At 46.1% G+C, this 21,833-nt stretch overlaps 1 protein-coding gene across 1 annotated transcript in view; it reads left to right on the forward strand.

Moving 5' to 3' along the window:
* GPR19 (G protein-coupled receptor 19) overlaps positions 1–14,113 on the forward strand; it is a 34,117-nt gene extending 20,004 nt beyond the window's left edge. Inside the window, exon 2 of the mRNA XM_030539229.1 lies at positions 12,753–14,113. Coding sequence (XP_030395089.1) covers positions 12,775–14,022 — 1,248 coding nt within the window. The 5' untranslated portion in view covers positions 12,753–12,774 and the 3' untranslated portion in view covers positions 14,023–14,113. The remainder of the gene's footprint in view (positions 1–12,752) is intronic.
* Positions 14,114–21,833: the final 7,720 nt, after the last annotated feature.

Here is a 21,833-nt window from a genome sequence, read left to right on the forward strand (position 1 = left end):
AGCTGCTTTTGTGGGCAGTCTCTGCAGAAGGGCTTAGGACATATGGGCTCATATTGAGAGAGATTCCTTCAGGTGCAAAGTTGAGGCATATCAGCAGGGCAGTATGTGGAAGCTTCCTATGCTGCTGCCTTTGCTGTATCCGTACTGGGAATAGAGACATTATTTCTGTGTCCACAGCTGCTCATCCAGTTCCTTTCATCACCACTAAATCCACTATAAAAGAAAATGGCTATGCGCCTGGCAAGATCATACTAGGAACTTTTACCACTGCTAGCATGGTACATCATGCATGCAAATTAGTCAGAGCAGACCTGCTGCTGGCATCAGACAATCTTCATTGCATCATTAGCTAAATTTGATGCATATCTCAGCCAGCTTGGATGTGTCAGGGTTGGAAGCAATGGCACAGAGGCTGCAAGTTTGATCCTTATTTTATTTGATTTGTTCTTTTAATTTGTAAGTGAAGTGTGTGGGGGGGTCATTTTCCACTTCCACTGTAAGACATAGGGAGTGCTGTCGGGTAGGTACACTCCGTCCGATGTTCCGGGTCACGTATGATGAAAAGAAGGGAAAAAACTGTATAGCAGCCAGTTAAGTCCTGTGTTCATGACCCTGTCTATACAATGTGGCAGTACGGCCTAATGGCTAGAGTCAGTAAGGATGGCCCTTCATCTCAGGGCATCAGAGTCTAATGACCAGAGTCAATAAAGCAGCTCTTCCACTCAGGGCAGTGTGGTCTAATGGCCAGAGTCAATAAAGTAACCTACTTCTGTGGGATTGTGTGACCAAGGGGCCCACTGGGGAAGTGGAGCACCAATTGGGGTGTGTGGCATCCAGGGTGGGGGACTCGGGCCTTCCCTGCTCCTCTGAGACCCAGCCCAAGGCCCTGGCAGTGGTGGGGTGCTTACCACTGAGTCAGCAGGGATCCTCCCGAAACGTGCTGACTAGTTCCCTGTTTCACTCACAGGAGAAAAGTCTAAGTCCTCTAGGCTGCTTCCTACCCCTTCACCCTCAGTGAAGCTCCACTGTTCCCCCATGTTTCTGGGGCCTTCAAGTGGTGTAGCTCCTGTTGGTGTGGTCCCTTCTCTGGGCTCATCAGGCAGCCTGGAGTCTGTCTGGAGCTCTGTGTGCTATGACTCTGTAACCCAGGCCTGTAGCAACTCCCTGGAGAGAGCCTGCAGTCTGCATCCTCCCCCTTCTGCAACCTGCCCAGAGTGAGCTGGGCTGCTTCCTTTTATACTCTGCCACCAGGCTGAGCATGCACAACAGAGTCGAAGGGGCGGGGTTTCCTCAGCCTGTCAAGCACAGTTAACTCTTTTGGGACTGGTGTGGGGTAGGTATACCTTGTCACTGGGAGACAGACAGCATCTCACCTCAAAATCGGAGCTCTTCAGAGCTTTCTTGCATATCTGGGGAGATGTCAGGTGCAGGCCAGCCTTACTAGCAGTAGCAGAGCTGGTCACTATGCATGCTTATTGGTACCGTGCTAGCAGCAGTGTCAGAAACCAGCATGGTATTACGAAAGCAAGGATATTTTGAATTCCTGTGCCACACAGGCCAGTCTGGGTTCCCTGGGTAACTTTTTGCCATGCAAAAAAAAGCTAAATAGAAATGTAGCATCAACATGTGTCAAGTGACATTTGTATGCCTGGTAACTTGTACTGATTAATTGGCTATTCAGTATTACATAAAATCATTGTTACTCTGATAAATGAACGTCCAGTGCATTCTTTGTAACGGGAAGACAATGCTTTGCAGAATATATTTGCTATTGTACACTCCTGATAATACTTTGGAGAAGGTAAGATAATACTTTGAATACAAACATCAATGTATTAACGAAACCTCACTCAGTGCTCTGATTTCATGCAACTATCATCTACTGATCAGTCTCTTAATTGATTTGATTAGCATTTTAATTCTAAACAAGAAAAAAGGAAAGAAAAATGAGTCATGCCTTTGCATGAGTCATAAAAGGAAAATTTATAGCATGAATTAAAATAGGTTTCCTTATTGAATCAATACATGAAATTTTAGCTGCCTCAAATGTCAACAGAACTCAGAAAACCATGTTTCTAATCATGACAGTAAATGCATAATTGCACTGTAACCATGCTAGACATCCTTCTGGTGGAGTGATAATAGATTTCTTTGTGTGTCTCAGGTAGTTACTGGATTTGTAATCACCCCAAACACACCAAGAAATCTGTTATCTACAGCTAGGCACTCACAGACCACAGAATATGCTCCAAGGAGAAAGTCCAGGCTTCACACCTAAACAAACTTAAAACAACTTTCACCAAACAAGGACACCACACCATGGAACAGGCCACCCAAATGCCCTGAGAGAACCTACTTCAATACAGAAGGGAAAAAAACCCTCTGACCTCACATCTCTAGTTGCCACTGACCGCCCCACAATGGAACCCCTCTAGGGTATCAGTAAACAATTACAAGCCCTACTTGATGGAGACCACATCCTGAAAGAAATCTTTCCTGAACCCCCCATTTCTGACCTTCAAACAACACCCCAACCTCTCCAAGTTCATCTTCAGAAGTAAGCTCCCCACAGACCAGGACCCACCAACTCAAAGAGGCACCAGACCCTTCCAAAACAACAGATGTGAACTCTACAGACATAGCTCCACTGCTACAATGATCACTACCCCCCCGCACACACTTTTCAAGATTCATGGGTCCTACACATGCCGATCACTATGTGTGGTGTACCTCATCCAGTGCACTAAATTCCCCAATAACAATTATGTGGGTGAAACCTGATAATCGCTATGCTCGCGAATGAACTCACGCAGGAAAATGATAAAACACTATATCACCTGTGGGCAACCACTTTTCATACATCACTCTATATCTGACCTCTGAAGACCTTGTCCTCAAAGGAAACCTGCACAACACCTTCAATAGACAAGCCTGGGGTCTTCAATTCATAATTCTGCTAGACACCAAAAATCATGGACTTGATAAAGGTTTATGTCTTTGTGCCCAGGGTCCTGGGGAGCCCAACTGAGGTTACTCAGTTAGGGTCAACTGAAAAGAATGGGGAAAACAATCCCCAAAGCTGGTGGATAGTCCAATACATAGATTTACCAAGCCAGCACAAAACAGCTTCTACATTACCTTATTGGTTACCCAGAAGCCAACAACACAGTTCCCTTAAAGCAACCCAGCTTCAGGCCTCCACCCAAACATCCAAGTCAAATGTGATGAGGAGTATTGAAAATCTTATTCATCATGTAAGAAACTTCTACCAATCCCAAAAGATCAGACACATTACCTCCCAGGTTAAGGAATATCTCAGATCTTACCCAAATACATGATTACAGCCAATTCTTGTTAACTAACCTAAAATTTATTAAAGAAAAGAGAGTGAGAGTATTGGTTAAAAGATTAATATACATACAGACATGAGTACAGTTCTGAAATCAGATTAATAGTAGAAATGGTGAGCTTCGTAGTTGCAAAGAGTTCTTTCAGAATTAGTCCATAGGTTATAGTCCTATGTTCATATTCAAGGTGATCCAGATAGGACTGGAGATCTCTGTCTTACGACTTAAGCTTCCCCTGCATGAAGCATCAAGCAGATCTGAAATAACAAGGATCAGGACCCAAGACATCATTATATAGTTCCAAGCCTTCTCTTGCCAGCTCAGAGTCCTTAGGCGAACAATACGTAATCGTGGAGACTTTGAAGTAGCCCTATTTCCCAAGCATCACCAGTAATTAGCTACACCAATTAACATAAGGCAATTTATCCATTAGGCAGTTTATCACGAACTTTAAAGAGACATATAGACAATGACATAATTTCACCCAAGATTCATCTAAATGTTAATATTCCTTTTTGATCTCTGAATCAATAGATACAGTGACAGACAGGAACTGTCTGTTTACATGGCTAACATCTAACAAGATATAAGTACACACATACAATTAGTATCACCTCTAATTCTCTAACAATACAGGTTTTCATTTCAAAGTTCTAGCCCAGAGGTTGGCAACCTTTCAGAAGTGGTGTCCCAAGTCTTCATTTATTCACTGTAATTTAAGGTTTCACGTGCCAGTAATACATTTTAATGTTTTTAGAAGGTCTCACGCTATGACTATATTAAATAACTAAACTATTGTTGTATATAAAGTAAATAAGGTTTTCAAAATGTTTAAGAAGCTTCATTTAAAATTAAATTAAAATGCAGATCTTATCAGTTTAGTGTGATCCTTGCCCTTGCTTTTCCTTTCTGAGTTTTCCAGTGTCTGGCATGTATTTGGATACTTTAAGCTGCACACAGGCTTCTGAGTGATCGGTTGTTAACCCGCTTAGAGAGGGACAGAGGACAGATTTCTTGTGTGAAAATACCTGTTCACACAGGTATGTGGATCCAAATGCTGAAAGCATTGCAAATGCAGTTTTCTTCAAACAGTTAAATTTCAGTGGCAGGGACATCCAGCAGGTCAGAACAGAGGCCCCATGATCTCTCTCAGTAGCTTCAAGTTCGAATATCCCAAGAAAAAACTGCTAGTTTTACAACGAATGCTTTCCAGGCTTCAGAAAGATCCAGAACCATTTGCTCTGCACCCTGGAGACAGGGGTTGAGTTTGTTTAGGTGAGCGGTGATGTCAATTAGAAACATGAGCTTACACAGCCATTTGTCATCATCCAGGTTGGGGTAGTTTTGTGCTTTTTCTGACAAAAAGGTTTTGATTGCATCAAAACAGTTTACAAAGTGCACGAAAACCTTGCCACGACAGCCACCGAATGTTGCTGTGAAGTGGGATGTCGTTATAAGCACTGTCCATCTCTTCTAGCAGTGCTTGAAACTGTCTGTGAGTCAAAGCAGATCGAGCAACAAGGAAATTCACAATTCGCATCACATTATTAAGCTCTGAATTAGAAATTTTAGCACACAGGTTTTCTTGATGGATGATATAGTGACATTTGACTGTCGGGCAGCCAATTTGATCTTCAAGTAACTGTGCAAATCCCTTCTGTTTTCCAACCATGGCAGGAGCACCATCTGTTGTCAAACGAAATATTTTGTCAACTCCTTGTTCTTCAAAATGGTTTACTAAACTTTCCACCATATCTTCCCCCTTTATTGTACCATGCAGGGGGTTTTGGCAACAAAATTGTTCTTAGATTTCATTGAAAGCACAATATCTTGTGACAGCTGCCAAACGTGGAATGTCGTTTATATCCACACTCTCATCAACTGCAACGCTAAACACCGCTGTGTCTTTTAATGCAGTCATCTACTTTTCCTTTATGTTTTCTGCCATTTTGCTTATGCATCTCTCAACTGTTCTGGCAGAGATGGGCATTTCTTTATTCTAGATACGATCATATCTTTAGTTGGCAAATCATTGAACAAAACCTCCGAACTCTTGAGAAAAACTTCTTTTATATATTCCCCATCTCTAAACAGCTTTCTGTTTTTTTCAGTGCACTGTGCAATCTTGTAACTTCCTTCTGTAGCTTGATTTTTACTTACACTTAAGCATTTAAAAACACTGCTTTGCTTCTCATATCCTGCTGCTGCCTTTTTGATCAATTCAGTCTTGTCTGCTTCATCAAAAAAGATTTTCTCGTGCTTCATTTCAAAATGTCATCGAGCACTTGATGTGCGACAAACAACACTTTCACAACAGAGAGCACAGACAGCAGGGTCCTTCTTTTGAAAAAATCCAAATGTATCTGTCCAAAAAGGCTGAAATGAACACACATCTAACTTTGCTTTCTTAGGAGCTAACATTTTGTCAAATGTACCGCTCAACTCACAGCGAGGGAAAAATTGCGACAGACAGCATACACAACGTCAAACCCGGTACAATGTTCCACGTGGCGTTGTAAAGCAGCAAATCAGGACTAAAAAATATCCCAGTGGGGCTGGAACAATTTTTAAGGTGGGGGTGCTGAGCTGTGCCCCCTCTTGCCCCTGTCTGCACCCCTCACTGCCCCAGACGGGGGCCAGTGGGCCACAGCTGGGGGCAGCTGCAGAGTGCCAGGCTGAGGCCAGGAGCAGAGCCCTGGGCTAGCAGCCAGGACCCAGGCCAGCAGTGGGCTGAGCAGGGCCTCTGTACAGGACCCTGGCTGGCAGAGGGCTGGCGACCAGGACCCCAGGCCAGGAGCGGGCTGAGTGGGGCCTCTGGAGAGGACCCTGGCTGGCAGGGGGCCGGCAGCCAGTACCCCAGATCAGCAGTGGGCTGAACAGGGCTGGTGGCCTGGACTCCAACTAGCAAGGAGCCAGCAGCCAGAACCCCAGACCAGCAATGAACTGAGTTGGGCCAGCACCCGGGACCCCAGGCTGGCAGCGGAGCCCCCAGGGATGGCGGCTGGGACCCCAACTGGCATGGAGCCAGCTGGCAGGGGGCCAGTGGATGGGACCCCAGCTGATAGGGCACCAGGGGACAGAACTCCAAGCTGGCAGCAGAGTGCCACTGAAAATCAGCTCACATGCCGCCTTTAGCACATGTGCCATAGGTTGCTGACCTCTCTTCTAGCCTATCTAACATGGAATGGCCCCAATTATCATTCACAAACTTTTCTAACATGTCTCTAAAGGTTGACTCTGGGTCATTTAGCCTGCAAGCAGCTTAACCCTTTCTATTGACACCTTCTTGGCACACTTTGAATAAGATTCATTGCTAGTATATAACAGTGGTATCAACAATGATTTGCATGGTCTTATTTTAATCAGATAATGTCACAGACTTCTTACAAAAATCAGTAATCTGCTAACCCCCTTTTTGTCCTGTGTCTGCAAAGGTGTTAACTGGCCACTTCACCCTGAATGGTCTCTTACAATATGTGTTAACTACTTATGCTAAACAATCTGTTCCATCTTGTATTTAGCTGTGACACTTGGAGGACCTTTTCCAGACCTGAAAACGAGCTCTGTGTAGCTCAAAAACTTGTCTTTTCACTAACAGAAGTTGGTCCAATAAAAGATATTAACTCACCCACCTTGTCTCTTTCATAGATTGATCTATTCCAAGACCAAAAGGGACCACGGTGATCATCTTGTCTGACCTCCTGTATAACACAAGCCATAAAACTTCCCCAAAATAATTCCTAGAGCATATTTTTTTAGAAAAACATCCAATCTTGATTTTAAAATTGCAAGTGATGGAGAATCTACCAAGACACTTGCTAAACTGTTCTAATAGTTAATTACTTTCACTGTTAAAAATGTACACCTTATTTCCAATCTCAGTTTGTCTAGCTTCAACTTCCAGCCATCAGATCTTTGCTAGATTGAAGAGCCCATTATTAAGTATTTGTTCCCAATGTAGGTACATATAGACTGCAATCAAGTCTCTCCTTAACCTTCTCTTTGTTAAGCAAAAGAGATTGAGCTCCTTGAGTCTATCATTAGAATACATGTTTTCTAATCCTTTAATCATTCTCATGGCTCTTCTTTGAATCTTCTTCAATTTATCAACATCCTCCTTGAATTGTGGGCACCAGAACTGGACTGATTACTTCAGCAGTGATCACACTGGTGCCAAATACAAAGATAAATAATCTTTCTACTTCTACTCAAGATTCCCCTGCTTATACATCCAGAGATTGTATTTACTCTTTTGGCCACAGTGTTGCACTGGGAGCTCATATTCAGCTGATTATCCACTATGACATCCAAATCTTTTCAGAGTCATAGATTACAGGATAGAGTCCATCATCATGGAAGTATGGCCCATATTCTTTGTTCCTACATGTATATATTTACATTTAGCCTTATATAAAATGTATATTGTTTGATTGCACCCAACTTGCCAAGCAACCCAGACCGCACTATATCAGTGACTTCTCTTCTTCATTAATTACCACTCCTCATTTTTTATATCATCTGCAAACTTTATCAGTGATAATTTTATGTTTTCTTCTACATCATTAATAAAAATATTAAATAGCATAGGGCCAAGAATCAATACCTGAGAGATCCCACTAAAAACACCAGTTCAGTGATGATTCCCCATTCATAATTATATTGAGACCTATCTTTTAGCCAGCTTTTAATCCATTAAATGAATGCCAGCTTCTAGAACTATAAGCTGCCATCCTACAGAGATGCTACATCCTGGGGTGGGTGGGTGGGTGTGTCTTTGATTCAGAGAGATTATAATAATAGAGAGTTCTGAGATTAGAGCTAGAATGGATGGTGCAGTAGTTGAAGCATCAATTTTGGAATATCTAGACTCCCTTGAAGGTCAAGTTCACACTCTGACAAGATCTATTATGTTTCTATCTTAGGGTTGCTATTTTTTAAGGGTTGCTGTTCTCGTCACCTTAATGCCTAAGCACCATACAAGATTTAAATAGAACATTGAATTAGCCCGTCATCCTGGTGATAAAGCTGGGTACCATGTTATTTACTACATAAGGGACTTTCAGATAAGATCTTGACCTCTAGTTTCAAGATCTCCACAAATGGATTGCTAGAGTCAGGATACTAAACCATATTTAGGTACCAAGATAAGTGACGTGAATTTCAAAAGTGCTGAGCACCCAGCAGCTCCGACTGGCCACAGGTCTTATCTGTCCTCCATGAACTTGAGAGATACCATTGAACTATTCAGGAGAGTACAGGCTTGCCTGGATGTTCAACATTTCCCCCTCTTGCTATTAGTGTGTGCTTTATACCAGCTGCTTGCCATCCATCCCAGAAGTGGCTGCCTTTCACTGGTGATGGCTATAGATAGCTTTTGACATGATTTGGAATCCTTCAGTGTTAGATAAATATAAAATATTATCATTTCCATTAGAGCTACTTTTGTTTTTCCAGTGTTAAAGCAACAGCCACAAATGCTTAGCCAGAAAACAGAGCTGTAAACAGGGGAGTTTGTGTTCTCTTGGAGGGGAAAGGAGGAGGCTATCCCCTGCTCCTTTGGGGGTAGAGTATGAGTTTGTGTGGGTGTCGTGTTTTTTCTGGAGTGAGGGGGTTTGGGGGAGGTATTGTTTTGGTTTGTTTTCCCGTTCAATTTGTAGAGACTGGTAGGGGACAATGTGTTACTAGAGAGGCAGAGCCCTGATTAGGGGACGGGACATCCCTGATTAGGGGTCCTATAAAGGCATCCAAACAGTTAGCCAGCAGCACAAGAGCCAGTAAACAGCTGTAAAAAGGGGAGGGGGGCATGTGGTGTTCCAGTTTTGTTTTGGTGTTTTGGGGGGGGGTTAGTTTTGGGTTGGTTTTTTTACTTGGCAGGTAGATTATGATGGACACAGAGGCAACAGTGGTAGTCATTCAAGCAATGGGAGACACAATGAAGATGACTGGATATGGAAGCTGTGTGATGTAAATTATCCTGGAGCATGTACCTGAAAAGAAGCATTGATGGCATGAAGTGGAACTGATGTAAGAGAAGATCTGCAGTTTGGAGATGCAGGTGGAAACTATGGTTGAGTTTCAAAGGAGATTTGAGCAGATGATGGAGGGAAGGCAAGAGGAGGCTGAAGGGGAAAAAGTCGAGACTCGCGGATGCAAGCTGAACTGAAGAACTCAGAGGGGAGACTGCTGGGTGAGGAAAGTGGCCAGTAGAAGCATGTGACTACAAGAACCAGGCAGATGAAAAGACCAGCTAGTGAAGGAGAGATAGAGTTCAGGAACAGGTTTGCTGAGTTGGAGAAAGAAGAAGGGACACAGCAGGCAGTAACTTAAGGTGGGAGGGAAAGGAAGAAGAGAAGAGTGGCCAGTCCTATAAGAAGAGGGGAAGAGCCAATGGAGATATCCAGAGTTCAGAGCCCCGGGAGGATACAGAATGACTCGCAGAAGATTTCACGGGAGTATAAATAACAAGAGGAGTTGCAGGCAGAAAGAACAGGAAGAAGTCCAGAGAATCTCAGCAACACCAGGAAAAGGCCAGACTACGTGATTGGGGACTCCCTATTAAGAACAGACAGGCCTGTCACCAGAGCTGTTCCGGGAGAACAGAAGGATGTGCTGTCTGGCGAGAACTAAGATATAGGATGTGGTCCTGAGGCTGAAGAAGAACCTAACAGAAGCAGGAAAGACTCCACTGATTCCCCCTCACATGGGAACAAATGACACGCTAGATTCTCACAGGAATGTATCAAGGGAGACTATGCCAGACTGGGGAAGATGCTAAAAAAAATGGATACTCAAGTGATCTTTAGTGGGATTCTAGAGAAGGAGGGTGAAGACAAGACAAGATTATGATGATCAACAGATACCTCAGGCAATGGTGCTATAAGGAGTCCCATCTGGCAAGATGCCGAGAGTTCCCAAATCCTACTAAAGTCAATGCAATTCTAGGGCACTCAATCCCTCACATAATCACTACTCTATTCACTTTCCAATCTTACACTTTCTTTTTTGACTGATGGGTTTGCTAGGGAATTCCAACCAGCCTTTATTAGAGGCATGAAGGCTATGACACAGCTGCATGGGGAGGATTGCAATGAAATTAGAGAAAATGAGGGTCTTTTCAGAGCTCCAGTAGGGAAACGGAGCCATGTGAGCATAGAAAAAGATAATAAGTCTTTGACATTGCTAAACTGAGCCATGCATCTGTACTCATATTGCAGATTGTTCCAAAACAATCAATTCTGACCATTGGAAACCAGTGTGTCAATTTATAGTGTGGCCTCCAAAACATACAGAAAATAATTTGACATATCTCAAAGCCAGCCAAAACATTTCCACTTATTCCCAGAGCCAGACAAGAGCTTCTCTATGAAATAGCTGTGGGCTGCCCAAGAAGTCTCAGCTTTGAAGTGGTGAACTGATCGCTATATTCAACAGTTCACTGTAGCAGTTTATAACCCGGTCATGAACCTACAGGATTTATTTTTACATTGCATCTAAAGTAGACATAAGTATATTCTCTCACCCATTCTCTCTTAGGCAGAGTCAGAGGACACAACTGAGCATAAATTGCTGGGGTGGACAGTGCTGCAGGACAGTCAGGTGCTTGTTTTAATATTCAGAATTCTTATTCCAAGAATGTCAGTGCACATCTTCAGAATTTCACTCTACATCCATGTGTCACTGCACATGTATCCTCCTGTTACAGCCCCCAGCTTGAGAGTCTTACTCCTATAAAGACTCATGCTTTCAATTTGGCAGATCTATAGTGCTTGCCAAGATGTCAGCCCTTGCACAAAGACGGGTTGGCAACATGCTCATACACAGACACAAGTGTCCGTGGTAAAAATTTTGAGGTCTGTGGGGACACTTACCTCAGGCAACTTCCCACAAGTGGCTCCCTGTCCCTGCTGTTGCTGGCAGAGGCACGGCCAGGTGGCTCTACATGCTGCCTCCATCCCCTTTCCCTGACCACTGACTCCGTGTCTCCCAGCCCATTGGCTGGGAACCATGGCCAATGGGAGTTGCAGGGGTGGCACCTGTGGATGTGGCAGTGTTCAGAGCTGCCTGGCTGCCCCTCTGTGTAGGTGCCGGAGAGGGGGCATACTGCTGCTTCCGGGAACTGCTTGAGGTAAGCACCGCCTGGAGCGTGCACCCCTGACCCCCTCCTGGGCCCCAACCCCCTACTGCAGTCCCAGCCCCGATCCCCCTCCCACCCTCCAAACCCCTTGATCCCAGCCTGGAGCATCCTCCTGCACCCCAAACCCCTCATCCCTAGCCCCACCCAAAAGCCTGCATCCCCAGCTGGAACCCTCACACACTCCCAATCCCCTGCTCCAGCCTGAAGCCCTCTCCCACACCCTGAACCCCTCATTTATGGCCCTACCCCAGAACCCGCACCCCCAGCCCAGAGCCTGTACCCCCTCCCACACTCCAATTCCCCTTCCTCAGCCCGGAGCCCCCTCCCGCCCCACACCAATGTCCATCACTAGAGTCTGGCAATTTTGTCAAGTGTCCATCGCGCAACATGGTGGTGCTGACCCTTGCACAAAGACCCCTCCAGAGCACACAATCCTGAGAAATTGACTATATTTCCTGTCTAATAAAAAAGCAATAGGCAGAGACAAAGTCAGGATAATCAGAGCATGAGACTAAACCTAACAGCTGGGTCCCCCTCACCTCCCAGCTTTTCACTAACTCTCTATCTTTCATTAACAGACTTTCTTCTACTGTATTCTTCCCCATCCCTTATTTATAAAGTTATGTAGCTGATACAAATATTTTTAATTCACATTTATCTTAGCGGTTAATCCTCAGACGAGGTGACTGGGGAAGGAGAAGCAGATAACTGAGGATGGGTGAAGCAGTGAAGCTGGCAGCATTCTCCAGGGTGGCTTATTCCAGGATATGGTTCTCCAGTTGCTGAAGGAAATGTTGCACAGTGGCACTACGTCTCACTCTGTCTCTCTGTCACCCCACCATTCAATAACCTCACTGATACTCTCAGTAACCTTCCACACTACCATTTACTCACCCCACTAATCCAGCCCCCATCACCACAACTCACTCACCCAGTTACTACTACAACCAGTCACCCACCACACACACAACCCTCCACCACTCGCTCCTTTCAGTCACCCACACCCAGCTCCACAAAGTGACTTAAGCATTGCAATGCTCACCATCACGCAATATATACAGAAAAACACACACATATACATATATATATATCCATCCAGGTTGTCAGGGAACTATGGACTAGATAATAAACAGGTGTTTCTTGTATTCAAACGTGGATTGGCTATTTGTTTACTTTTCATAATAATAGCCCAAAGCAAAATTTATTATTTTTTAATCATATATTTTTCTCCTCCTTTTAACAATAATGTTTCTGCTTCTGTCTCCATTCAGAGCTCAAGAGAAAAACGTGACAATGATGTTTGCCTATGGTATGGATAATAGCAAAGGTTCTTTTGTTATCCCAACAGTACTGCTACTACTCCAGAACGACAGCCACTCTGAAACCTCTATGTCTCTGGCAAGCCATGAGATGACAGATTTAGCCAGGGAACACAGAGCAGACAGAAACAGTACTGTCTTGCGGTATGAACTGAGACCAGGGGAAATAGCAGTAGCCAGCATGGTTTTTGGAGCATTATGGCTGTTCTCTGTCTTTGGAAATTCCCTCGTTTGCCTAGTGATCCACCGGAGCAGGAGGACTCAGTCTACCACCAACTACTTTGTGGTCTCCATGGCTTGTGCCGATCTCCTCATTAGCATGATGAGTGCTCCATTTGTGCTGCTCCAGTTTATGTCTGGCAGGTGGACACTTGGGAGCATTATGTGCAAGCTAGTGAGATATTTTCAGTATCTCACCCCAGGTGTCCAGATCTACGTGCTGCTGTCTATCTGTGTAGATAGGTTCTACACAATTGTCTATCCTTTGAGTTTCAAAGTGTCCAGAGAAAAAGCCAAGAAAATGATTGCAGCATCTTGGATCTTTGATGCCGCTTTTGTGTCCCCAGCTTTCTTTTTCTATGGCTCCAGTTGGGACAACCATTGCAACTTTTTTCTCCCCTATTCTTGGGATGGAGCTGTCTATAGCATCATCCATCTTCTGGTGAGTTTTTTGATTCCATCCATTTTCATCATCTTATTTTACCAAAAGGTCATCAAATACATTTGGAGGATAGGAACCGATGGCAGAACAGTCAGGCGAACCATGAATATAGTCCCAAGGACAAAAGTGAAAACCATCAAGATGTTCCTGATGTTAAATTTAGTATTTCTGCTATCATGGCTTCCTTTTTACGTGGTGCAGCTGTGGCACCCACAGGAGACAGACTACAGAAAGAGTTCTTTGGTTTTCATGGCCATCACATGGATATCCTTTAGTTCGTCAGCCTCTAAGCCCACCCTGTATTCAGTGTATAATGCAAACTTCAGGAAAGGGATGAAAGAAACATTTTGCATGTCCTCCATGAAATGCTACCGAAGCAATGCATACACCATCACTACCAGTTCAAGGATGGCCAAAAAAAATTATGTTGGAATCTCAGAAATCCCCGCACCAGCCAAAACTGTAACCAAAGACTCAATCTATGATTCATTTGACAGAGAAGCAAAGGAAAAAAAGCTTGCTTGGCCTATTAATTCAAACCCACCAAATACATTTGTCTAATTGATTTGAATAATTATTGTGCACCACTAGATCAAAGAGCTTGATCTCTTTTTTGAACAGATATATATTTAAATATTTTTGCATACAGTTTAAAGAGAGACAAAATATGCTTTATTTTATTAAATGCATTGATTTTCTTGTATACAGTATTTTTTTTAATTTTAATTACATTCTGCTTTTTGGAACAATTATCCTACAACCATGAACAGTCTTTTCAAAAATCTCATACTATCTACATGTAAATAAAATAAAAACTGCTTTTTAGTACTGCATGTTGACCACTCTGTATAAATGTGTAAAATCCATATGGACTACTTTTTGGTTACTATTCTAATGAGATGTTGTTGGAGTGTGTTTTTTCTCTTTGTGAAAATCTTGTGGGTGAGATCTTCGGAAGTGTTCAGCTTAGATTAAGTTTGCTCCCAGTAAATTAATGATAAAACCCACACTGACTTCAAGAGTAGAGTTAGCCCAGTGCTAAATGCTTTTGAATATCCTCCTGCCTGTATCTAACGGGCTCCTGTTGCTTTTCATGCCTAAGAAAATCTCTCTTTTGTCTTGGGTGCATTGGCTTCTTAATATTTCTATGAGACATTTCCCCCCACCGCACACTTACACATTGGTCTATGAAAGAAAGGCAAACCAAGGTCTGCATCCTTCAAACAGTTACACAGGTGAGTAACTTTGCACGTGACTTGTGTCACTGAGTTCAATGGAACTGCTCACATGTGTAAAGTTACTCGTGGATCTGGGCTCAAGCACCATGTGGCCGAGGGGAACTACCATTTGGATCAAGGTTTTGAATAAGTAAAACCAAAACTAAAAACAGAAATTCACTGCATATTAGTGCAATAAATTTGTGGGAGGAGGCGGGCCCTGAGTGTGGGTTTTTATTACATCTTTGTGCAGCACCTTACACAATGGGGTCCAATCCCTAACTGGAGTCTCTAGGTCCTACCGTAATGCAAATTATTATTAGAGAGATTAAATTGCCAGAGCCAAGCATCCCAGGTGTTCACTGGTGGTGTTTTAAAACCAAATTCCATCACCCAAATATGTTTTATAAGTGTGTGTTCTCCTAAAAGCTTTGTACACACTGAGTGGGAAAGGAGTTTTTCTGATGCCTTACAAACCCTTTCCCTCTCTCTGTCAAGTCTTGACTCCCTGCTACCAAAGAAAGAGGAAGAGGGATGAATAACAGGTCAAGGCCAATGAGACTTTGAGGATCAGAGGATGTTACTAGAGAATGATGCACCCTGCTTCTGCCCATCCTGTTACACACATCACACACACATGCTTTCTGAATAGTTTTCCCAGGATCATGAAGCCCAGGACTGAACTTGACTCCCCTGACATTTTAGGGCACATTTTAAATGGCCCCTGCATATTTGTCACTCACAGTTATGAAAAACAGGTGAGCGTGTTCTGCATCCTTCATCATATATAAGAGTATCAGCTTCCATAGCCCTATTATAATAATACACGCGTCTACAGCACCTTTCATCCAAGGATGCAAAAATGCTTTGCACTAGAGGCTTACAAATATTATCCTCCTTTTACAAGTTGGGGAAGCTAAGGCACAGAATACATTTGAAGCGAGTAATTGGCAAAACTGGAAATAGAACCTACACTTCTTTGCTCCCCATTCCCTGCTCTAAACACTAGACTTGCTGGCTCCCCAGCAAATATGACATTGTTGAGATACTTGAGCTATATAGGTTGCATTGTCGACCCTGTGTCCACTTCAGGAGTGTTATAATGTTTGCAAAGGCATTCAGTGTAGCTTGTAGTACTTCAGGTATAACAACTCTGCATTGCATTTGCCCTCTGATGGACCTAGAGACTCTGGTTCTGGAAACCTTTACTCTGATGTGATTTGAAGGAGGTTAACCTGGACTGCTATATTTGTTATCAATCCTTATTGCACCTGCCAACGTATAACAGATTTAAACTGCATTCCCCTCCTGCTCAGGACTACAGCCACTTGCTGATGAACAAGGAGGAAGGGCCATGGCCAGGCTTCCCATCCACTTCCAAGGATATAGTGCTTCCAGCAGCATAAGCATTCCACCATCTTGCACTCAGAGAGTAATGGCTACCAGATGGTGGCTGCTTCCTGGGTGAGAGGACCGAGAAGGGACTACCACACCCACTACCCATGCCAATGCACTCACGCAGGGATAGAATCACTGTGGAGAATGTGTACTAACGTACCTAATAGACATCTTGGAAGAGACAAATTCGCATGTAGATGTTTTCACTGTCAATAAACATGGCTTTGGCTCATATCTCTGTACAAGCACAAAACAGAAGACTTTTAGATTTGTGTGACAGGGTGTATTAGCCCCACACAGGTGCAGCAGGGGTAACCCTTCTTTCTTGGTTGAGGAGGCCATGCTCCCTCTGTTCTGCTGAGCATGCTCCAGCTGAAGACAGTATTATCCATAGATTCTCATAGACTCATAGACTCATAGGTCAGAAGGGACCAATATGATCATCTAGTCTGACCTCCTGCACAAGGCAGGCCAAATTCTAGGACTGGAAGGGACCTCGAGAGGTCATCGGGTCCAGTCCCTGCCCCCATGGCAGGACCAAATACTGTCTAGACCATCCCGGATAGATATTTATCTAACCTACTCTTAAATATCTCCAGAGATGGAGATTCCACACCTTCCTCACCTATCCTGGAGATTCCAGGATATAAAAGGCAGCAGAGCAGCTCAGTCTGGGCTGACTGCTGGTGAGGAAAGAAGTGCTCTGCTGACTCCTTGAGGAGGAACACCTGCACTCCAGGACACAGAGGCCAGCCAGATGGAGATGTACCCCAACACACAGGCTCGGGACACAGCAGAAAGCGACGAGACCATGCAGACCCAGAGACAAACTGCAGAGAATCAGGTAGAAAGTGACCCAGGGAAACTTTGTGAGGAAGTGATTGTAGAACCGGAGACAGGCTCAGCATGTTTTAGTAGGATCCCCGTCGAGCTGGTGGTGGACAACCCCGCCACCTACAGGACCCTGGGCTGGGACCTGGTGGAGAGGGCGGGTCTGGGTCCCCCTATCCTGGCCACTGCGCACCCCGGGGTGGTGGCCCAGCTCACCTACACTATTGACTCTGGCCACTGGGCCACACTGCCCTGAAAGCAAAGGCCATATTGCTGACTCTGGCCACTAGGCTGTACCGCCCTGATAGCAAGGGAAGGGCTACTGACTCTGGCCACTAGGCCACACTGTCCTGCACCCAAGGGCCAGGCTACTGACTAAGGACACAGGGCCCAGCAGCCCCAAGACCGGGAGCAGCCCTACAGACTAAACCACAGGGCTGTAATGCACCTCTCTCCCTCCTGCAAAGGGCGACGGGGTGTATCAGCTCCATAATAACAAGTGGAGAATGCAGGCAATGATTGGGGCCTGCTAAAATTCCCAAACCAGACAGATGGAGGCCAAGAAGGTTCTGAAATGGTTACTAGAGGACCAGCATCAACAGCAGACACAGCTGCTCCAGTAGCTCATCTTCTGGCAACAGCTCCAGGTGGAGCAGCAGCAGGAGCAGCAGCACCAGCTCATGTGAGAGTTGGCCACCCAACCACAGGTGCAGCAGGAACGTCTAGTCCAACAGTGGACAGTATGACAGGGATTCTGGATGGTACACCTGACAAAAATGGGACCCAGTGATGACCCAGGGAGTTTCCTCATGAACTTCAAGCAGGTCTCCACTGCTGCCCGATAGCCACCCAAGCACTGGGCCATGCTTGTGACCCCTTACTTAACTGCCCAGCACAGACCACATACAGGAACCTTGACCCTCAGGAGGCACTAGAATACTCTAAGGTCAAGGCAGCTATCCTGGACCAAACAGGTGTCAACCCCAAAACATACTGCCAGTGACTCCACTGTGAACGGTACCCGCCAGAGGCCAGACCCAGCGCTGTGGCACAATGAGTCTGGGGTTACTGTTGGCAGTGGTTTGAACCGGAACACCGGACTGGAGTCCAAGTGGCTGAAGCCGTGGCCCTGGAACAATTCATCCAGATCCTGCCTGCTGGGGAGGGAGGGAAGAGTGGGTACAATGGCATCGCCTAGCAACCCTCACCAAAGCGGTCTTCTTGACAGAGGACTAGGTGGCCGCTGAGGAATTAAAGTGATCCGGCCATAAACCAGGGAGCCCAGGAGAGCGAGACCGACCAGCAGGCTGGGGGCCCTGCAAGACCGAAGGGGGGGGAGTTCCCGCCTCTTATCCAGTATGCCGGCACCCACAATGGCACTCACTACAAGGGATCAAATCATGACTGGTGTTACAAGTGTGTATAAGAGGAGCACTTCAGGAGAGAATGACCCTACATGGACTATAACTATGGGTAGGTATGGGTGGCCGGTCACCGTGCCCAGAAGAGGGAACTGGGTAAAATTTTGATTCCCGTTTGGGTGAACAGGACATCAACAATGGCCCTAGTTCACTCAAGATACAGTCAAACACTCATCCGGGCCGGCCTAGTTGAGATCACGGGTCTGGCTGGAGCACCCATATATCTTCAGTGCATCCATGGAGACATGAGACTGTACCCGACCCCCTGGGTACGACTTGAGGCTGCCCATCAGGAAGGACTATGCTTGGTTGGGAGGGCCCTAAAGCTAGCCTACCCAGTGATCCTGGGGCATGATTGGCAGGGCTTCACTGACCTCCTTCAGGAGTGGAGTGCACACTCTCTGGGAATTAGGGGACATGCCTCACAAAGAAGGGGTTGCTGGGCCTTCCAAGGCTGGATGACCCCAAAGTCGGACCCTTGGGGAACCCCGGGACACCAGAGGCAGGCCACAACCTGGCTGAAGCCCTGATAAGGGAAGGGCTAGGATGGCTGGACATTGACAGGGACTTCCTAGAAGAACAAAGGGAAGACTGAACCCTCAGCCAGGCCTGGGAACAGTCAGCAGGCCCTACCCAGAAGGACCACCAACCTCAGCACTTTCTCCAAGGACCCCAGTTTGAGATCCGCAACGATCTTCTCTACCGACTGGTCCAGGACCCGCAGATGAAGGAAGACCTGTGTCAACTGCCGGTACCACGGCGGTTCGGGAGAGGCTTGCTCCACCTGGCCCACTCAGTACCCTGGGCAGGGCACCTGGAGAGGGGTAAAATGCTGCAGAGGGTGGCCAAAGAATTTTTTGGTCCAGTATTCACCAAAAGGTGCAGTACTATTGTGCCTCTTGCCCCAAGTGCCAGAAAGCCAGTGCGAAGGGGAGCCCCCCTTGTGCCCTTATCCCCGGGCGGGATCTTCTTCAAGCATATTGGCCTGGATCTGGTAGAGCCCCTGGAGAGGAGCAGCATGGGCCACAAGTATGTTTTCGTCATAGCCAGCTACATGACACAGTACCCCAAAGCTGTCCCTTTGCGAACCGCCACTGCCCCTGCTATCGCTAACGAACTCCTGCAGATCTTCGGCAGACTAACACACAAGATACTGACAGACCAGGGAACTAATGTAACATTGAGGTTGATGGTTGAGCTGTGCCCCCTGCTAAATATCCAGGCCCACAAAACCTTGGTTTACCACCCCCAGATTGAAGGATTAATGGAGTGGTTCAATGGGACCCTGAAGTCGACGATGGAGGACGATCCCTGGGACTGGGATAAATTGCTGCCCGCACTACTCTTTGCCATACAATAGGTCCAACAGGCATCCACTGGTTTTTCTATATTCAAACTCTTCTATGAGAGTCAGCCTCAGAGAATCCTGGACCTCCTGAGGGAGACTTGGGAGGAACAGGAAACCCAAGTCAGAGGATCTGTCCAGTACATACTGCGGTTTTGCGAACAGCTCCAGGAGCTGGGTACCTGGGCGCCGGACAACCTGTTGTCGGCCCAATGCGCCCAAGAGAACCAGCACAACAGTGGAACAGAGATGAGGATCTTTGAGCCAGAGACCGGGTCCTGTTGTTATTACCATCTTTGGAGTCCAAGCTGATGGCCAAGTAGCAGAGCCTCTTTGAGGTAACCAGATGGGTAGCGCCTGTCAACTATGACATACAGCTACCAGGACACCAGAGAGATACATGGGTCTACCACACAAACCTCCTCAAGGCCTGGAAGAAATGGGAAGACCTGATGATTGCCCAGTACCCTCCAGAACCTGAGTTGGGGCCACTGGCTGACAAACACTCTGAGCCAAGGCCAGTGGCAATCAGCCAGGAGCTCGATCCCAAACAGCAGGATCAGGTCTGATGGCTAGTATCAGCCTTCCCCACTGTCTTGTCAATCCGGCCAGGAAGAACGAATGTGACAAGCCATCACATCACCACCATCCCTGGTGAGAAGGTAAGAAATAACTAAGAAGATGTGGAGGGTTGTACAGAAGGAACTAGAAAGGATGCTAGCCCTGGGAGTGATTGAGGAGTCCAGGAGTGAGTGGCGGAGTCCTATAAACCTCGTCCCCCACCCCGATGGAGCAGTCAGATTCTGCGTTGACTTCAGGAACTTGAATGCCATCTCTCAGTTTGCTGCAAGCCCCATGCCCCAGGTGGACAAACTGCTCGAGCGGCTGGATGATGCAGAATTTATCTCTACATTAGACCTTACCAAGGGATATTGGCAGGGCAGATCCCTTTGACACCAGCCTCCAAAGAGAAGACGGCCTTTCCTACACCATTTGGCTTATATCAGTTCACCATGATGCCTTTTGGGTTGCATGGGGCCGCAGCTACCTTTCAATGGCTCACGAATCAAATACTGAGCCCCCATAATTTGTACATCACCACGTACATCAATGATATTGTTGTCTATAGTGCGGGCTGGAAGGAACATCTCCAACACCTCACCAGCATGCTGCGAGCCCTGGGAGATGCAGGCCTCACCACAAACCCAGCCAAGTGTCACTTGGGTCAGTGGGAAGTGACTTACCTGGGCTACACCATGGGTAAGGGAAAGCTATGTCCCTTAATAGAAAAAGAGCGGGCCTTATGGGACTACCTCACCCCAACAACAAAGAGACATGTACAGCAATTCTTAGGGCTGGCCGGATATTACTATCATTTTGTACTCAACTTCGCCATGCTTGCCGCCCCACTGATGGACTTGACAAAAAACTTCCAACCATGGAAAATCCAGTGGTCAGAGGACTGTGAGGCTGCCTTCCAGGCCCTATGAGAGCGGTTGACTTGGAAGCTGGTGTTGTCCCAGCCTGACTTCACAAAATCCTTCATTCTCCAAACGGATGCTTCAAAGGTAGGACTGGGAGTGGTGCTGTCTCAAAAACTAGAGGGGGAGGAGCACCCAATCCTGAACCTCAGCCGCAAGTTGTTCCCCCTGCTACTCCACCATAGAACAAGAACTTAACCCCCTTGCTGTTAAGTGGGCAGTCGATGCCTTAAGGTATTACCTCTTAAGGAGGCCTCTTTCTCTTGGTAACTAACCATGCACCCCTCCTATGGATCCATTGTATGAAGGAAACAAACATGCAAATCATGCAGTGGTACATCTCCAGGCAACCTCATGCCTTCCACGTGCTGCACCAGCCAGGGAAGGCCCATGTGAATGCAGATTTCTTCTTTGGGGCAGGAGGAGAAGAAGGGGAAGGAAGACAGCTCCCAGACAGCATCTTAAGGGGGAGAGTGTGTAGCAGGATGTATTAGCCCCATACTGGTGCATCATGGGTTAACCCTTCTCTCTTGGCCAAGGAGCCCATCCCCTCAGCTTTTCTGGGCATGCTCCAGCTAGAGACAGGATATAAAAAGCAGCAGAGCAGCTCAGTTTGGGCTGACTGCCGGTGAGGAAAGAGGTGCACTGCTGACTCCTAGGGGAGGAATGCCTGCACTCC

The sequence above is a fragment of the Gopherus evgoodei genome, chromosome 1, assembly GCF_007399415.2.
Source record: "Gopherus evgoodei ecotype Sinaloan lineage chromosome 1, rGopEvg1_v1.p, whole genome shotgun sequence".
In the NCBI taxonomy this organism is placed as follows: Eukaryota; Metazoa; Chordata; order Testudines; family Testudinidae; genus Gopherus; species Gopherus evgoodei.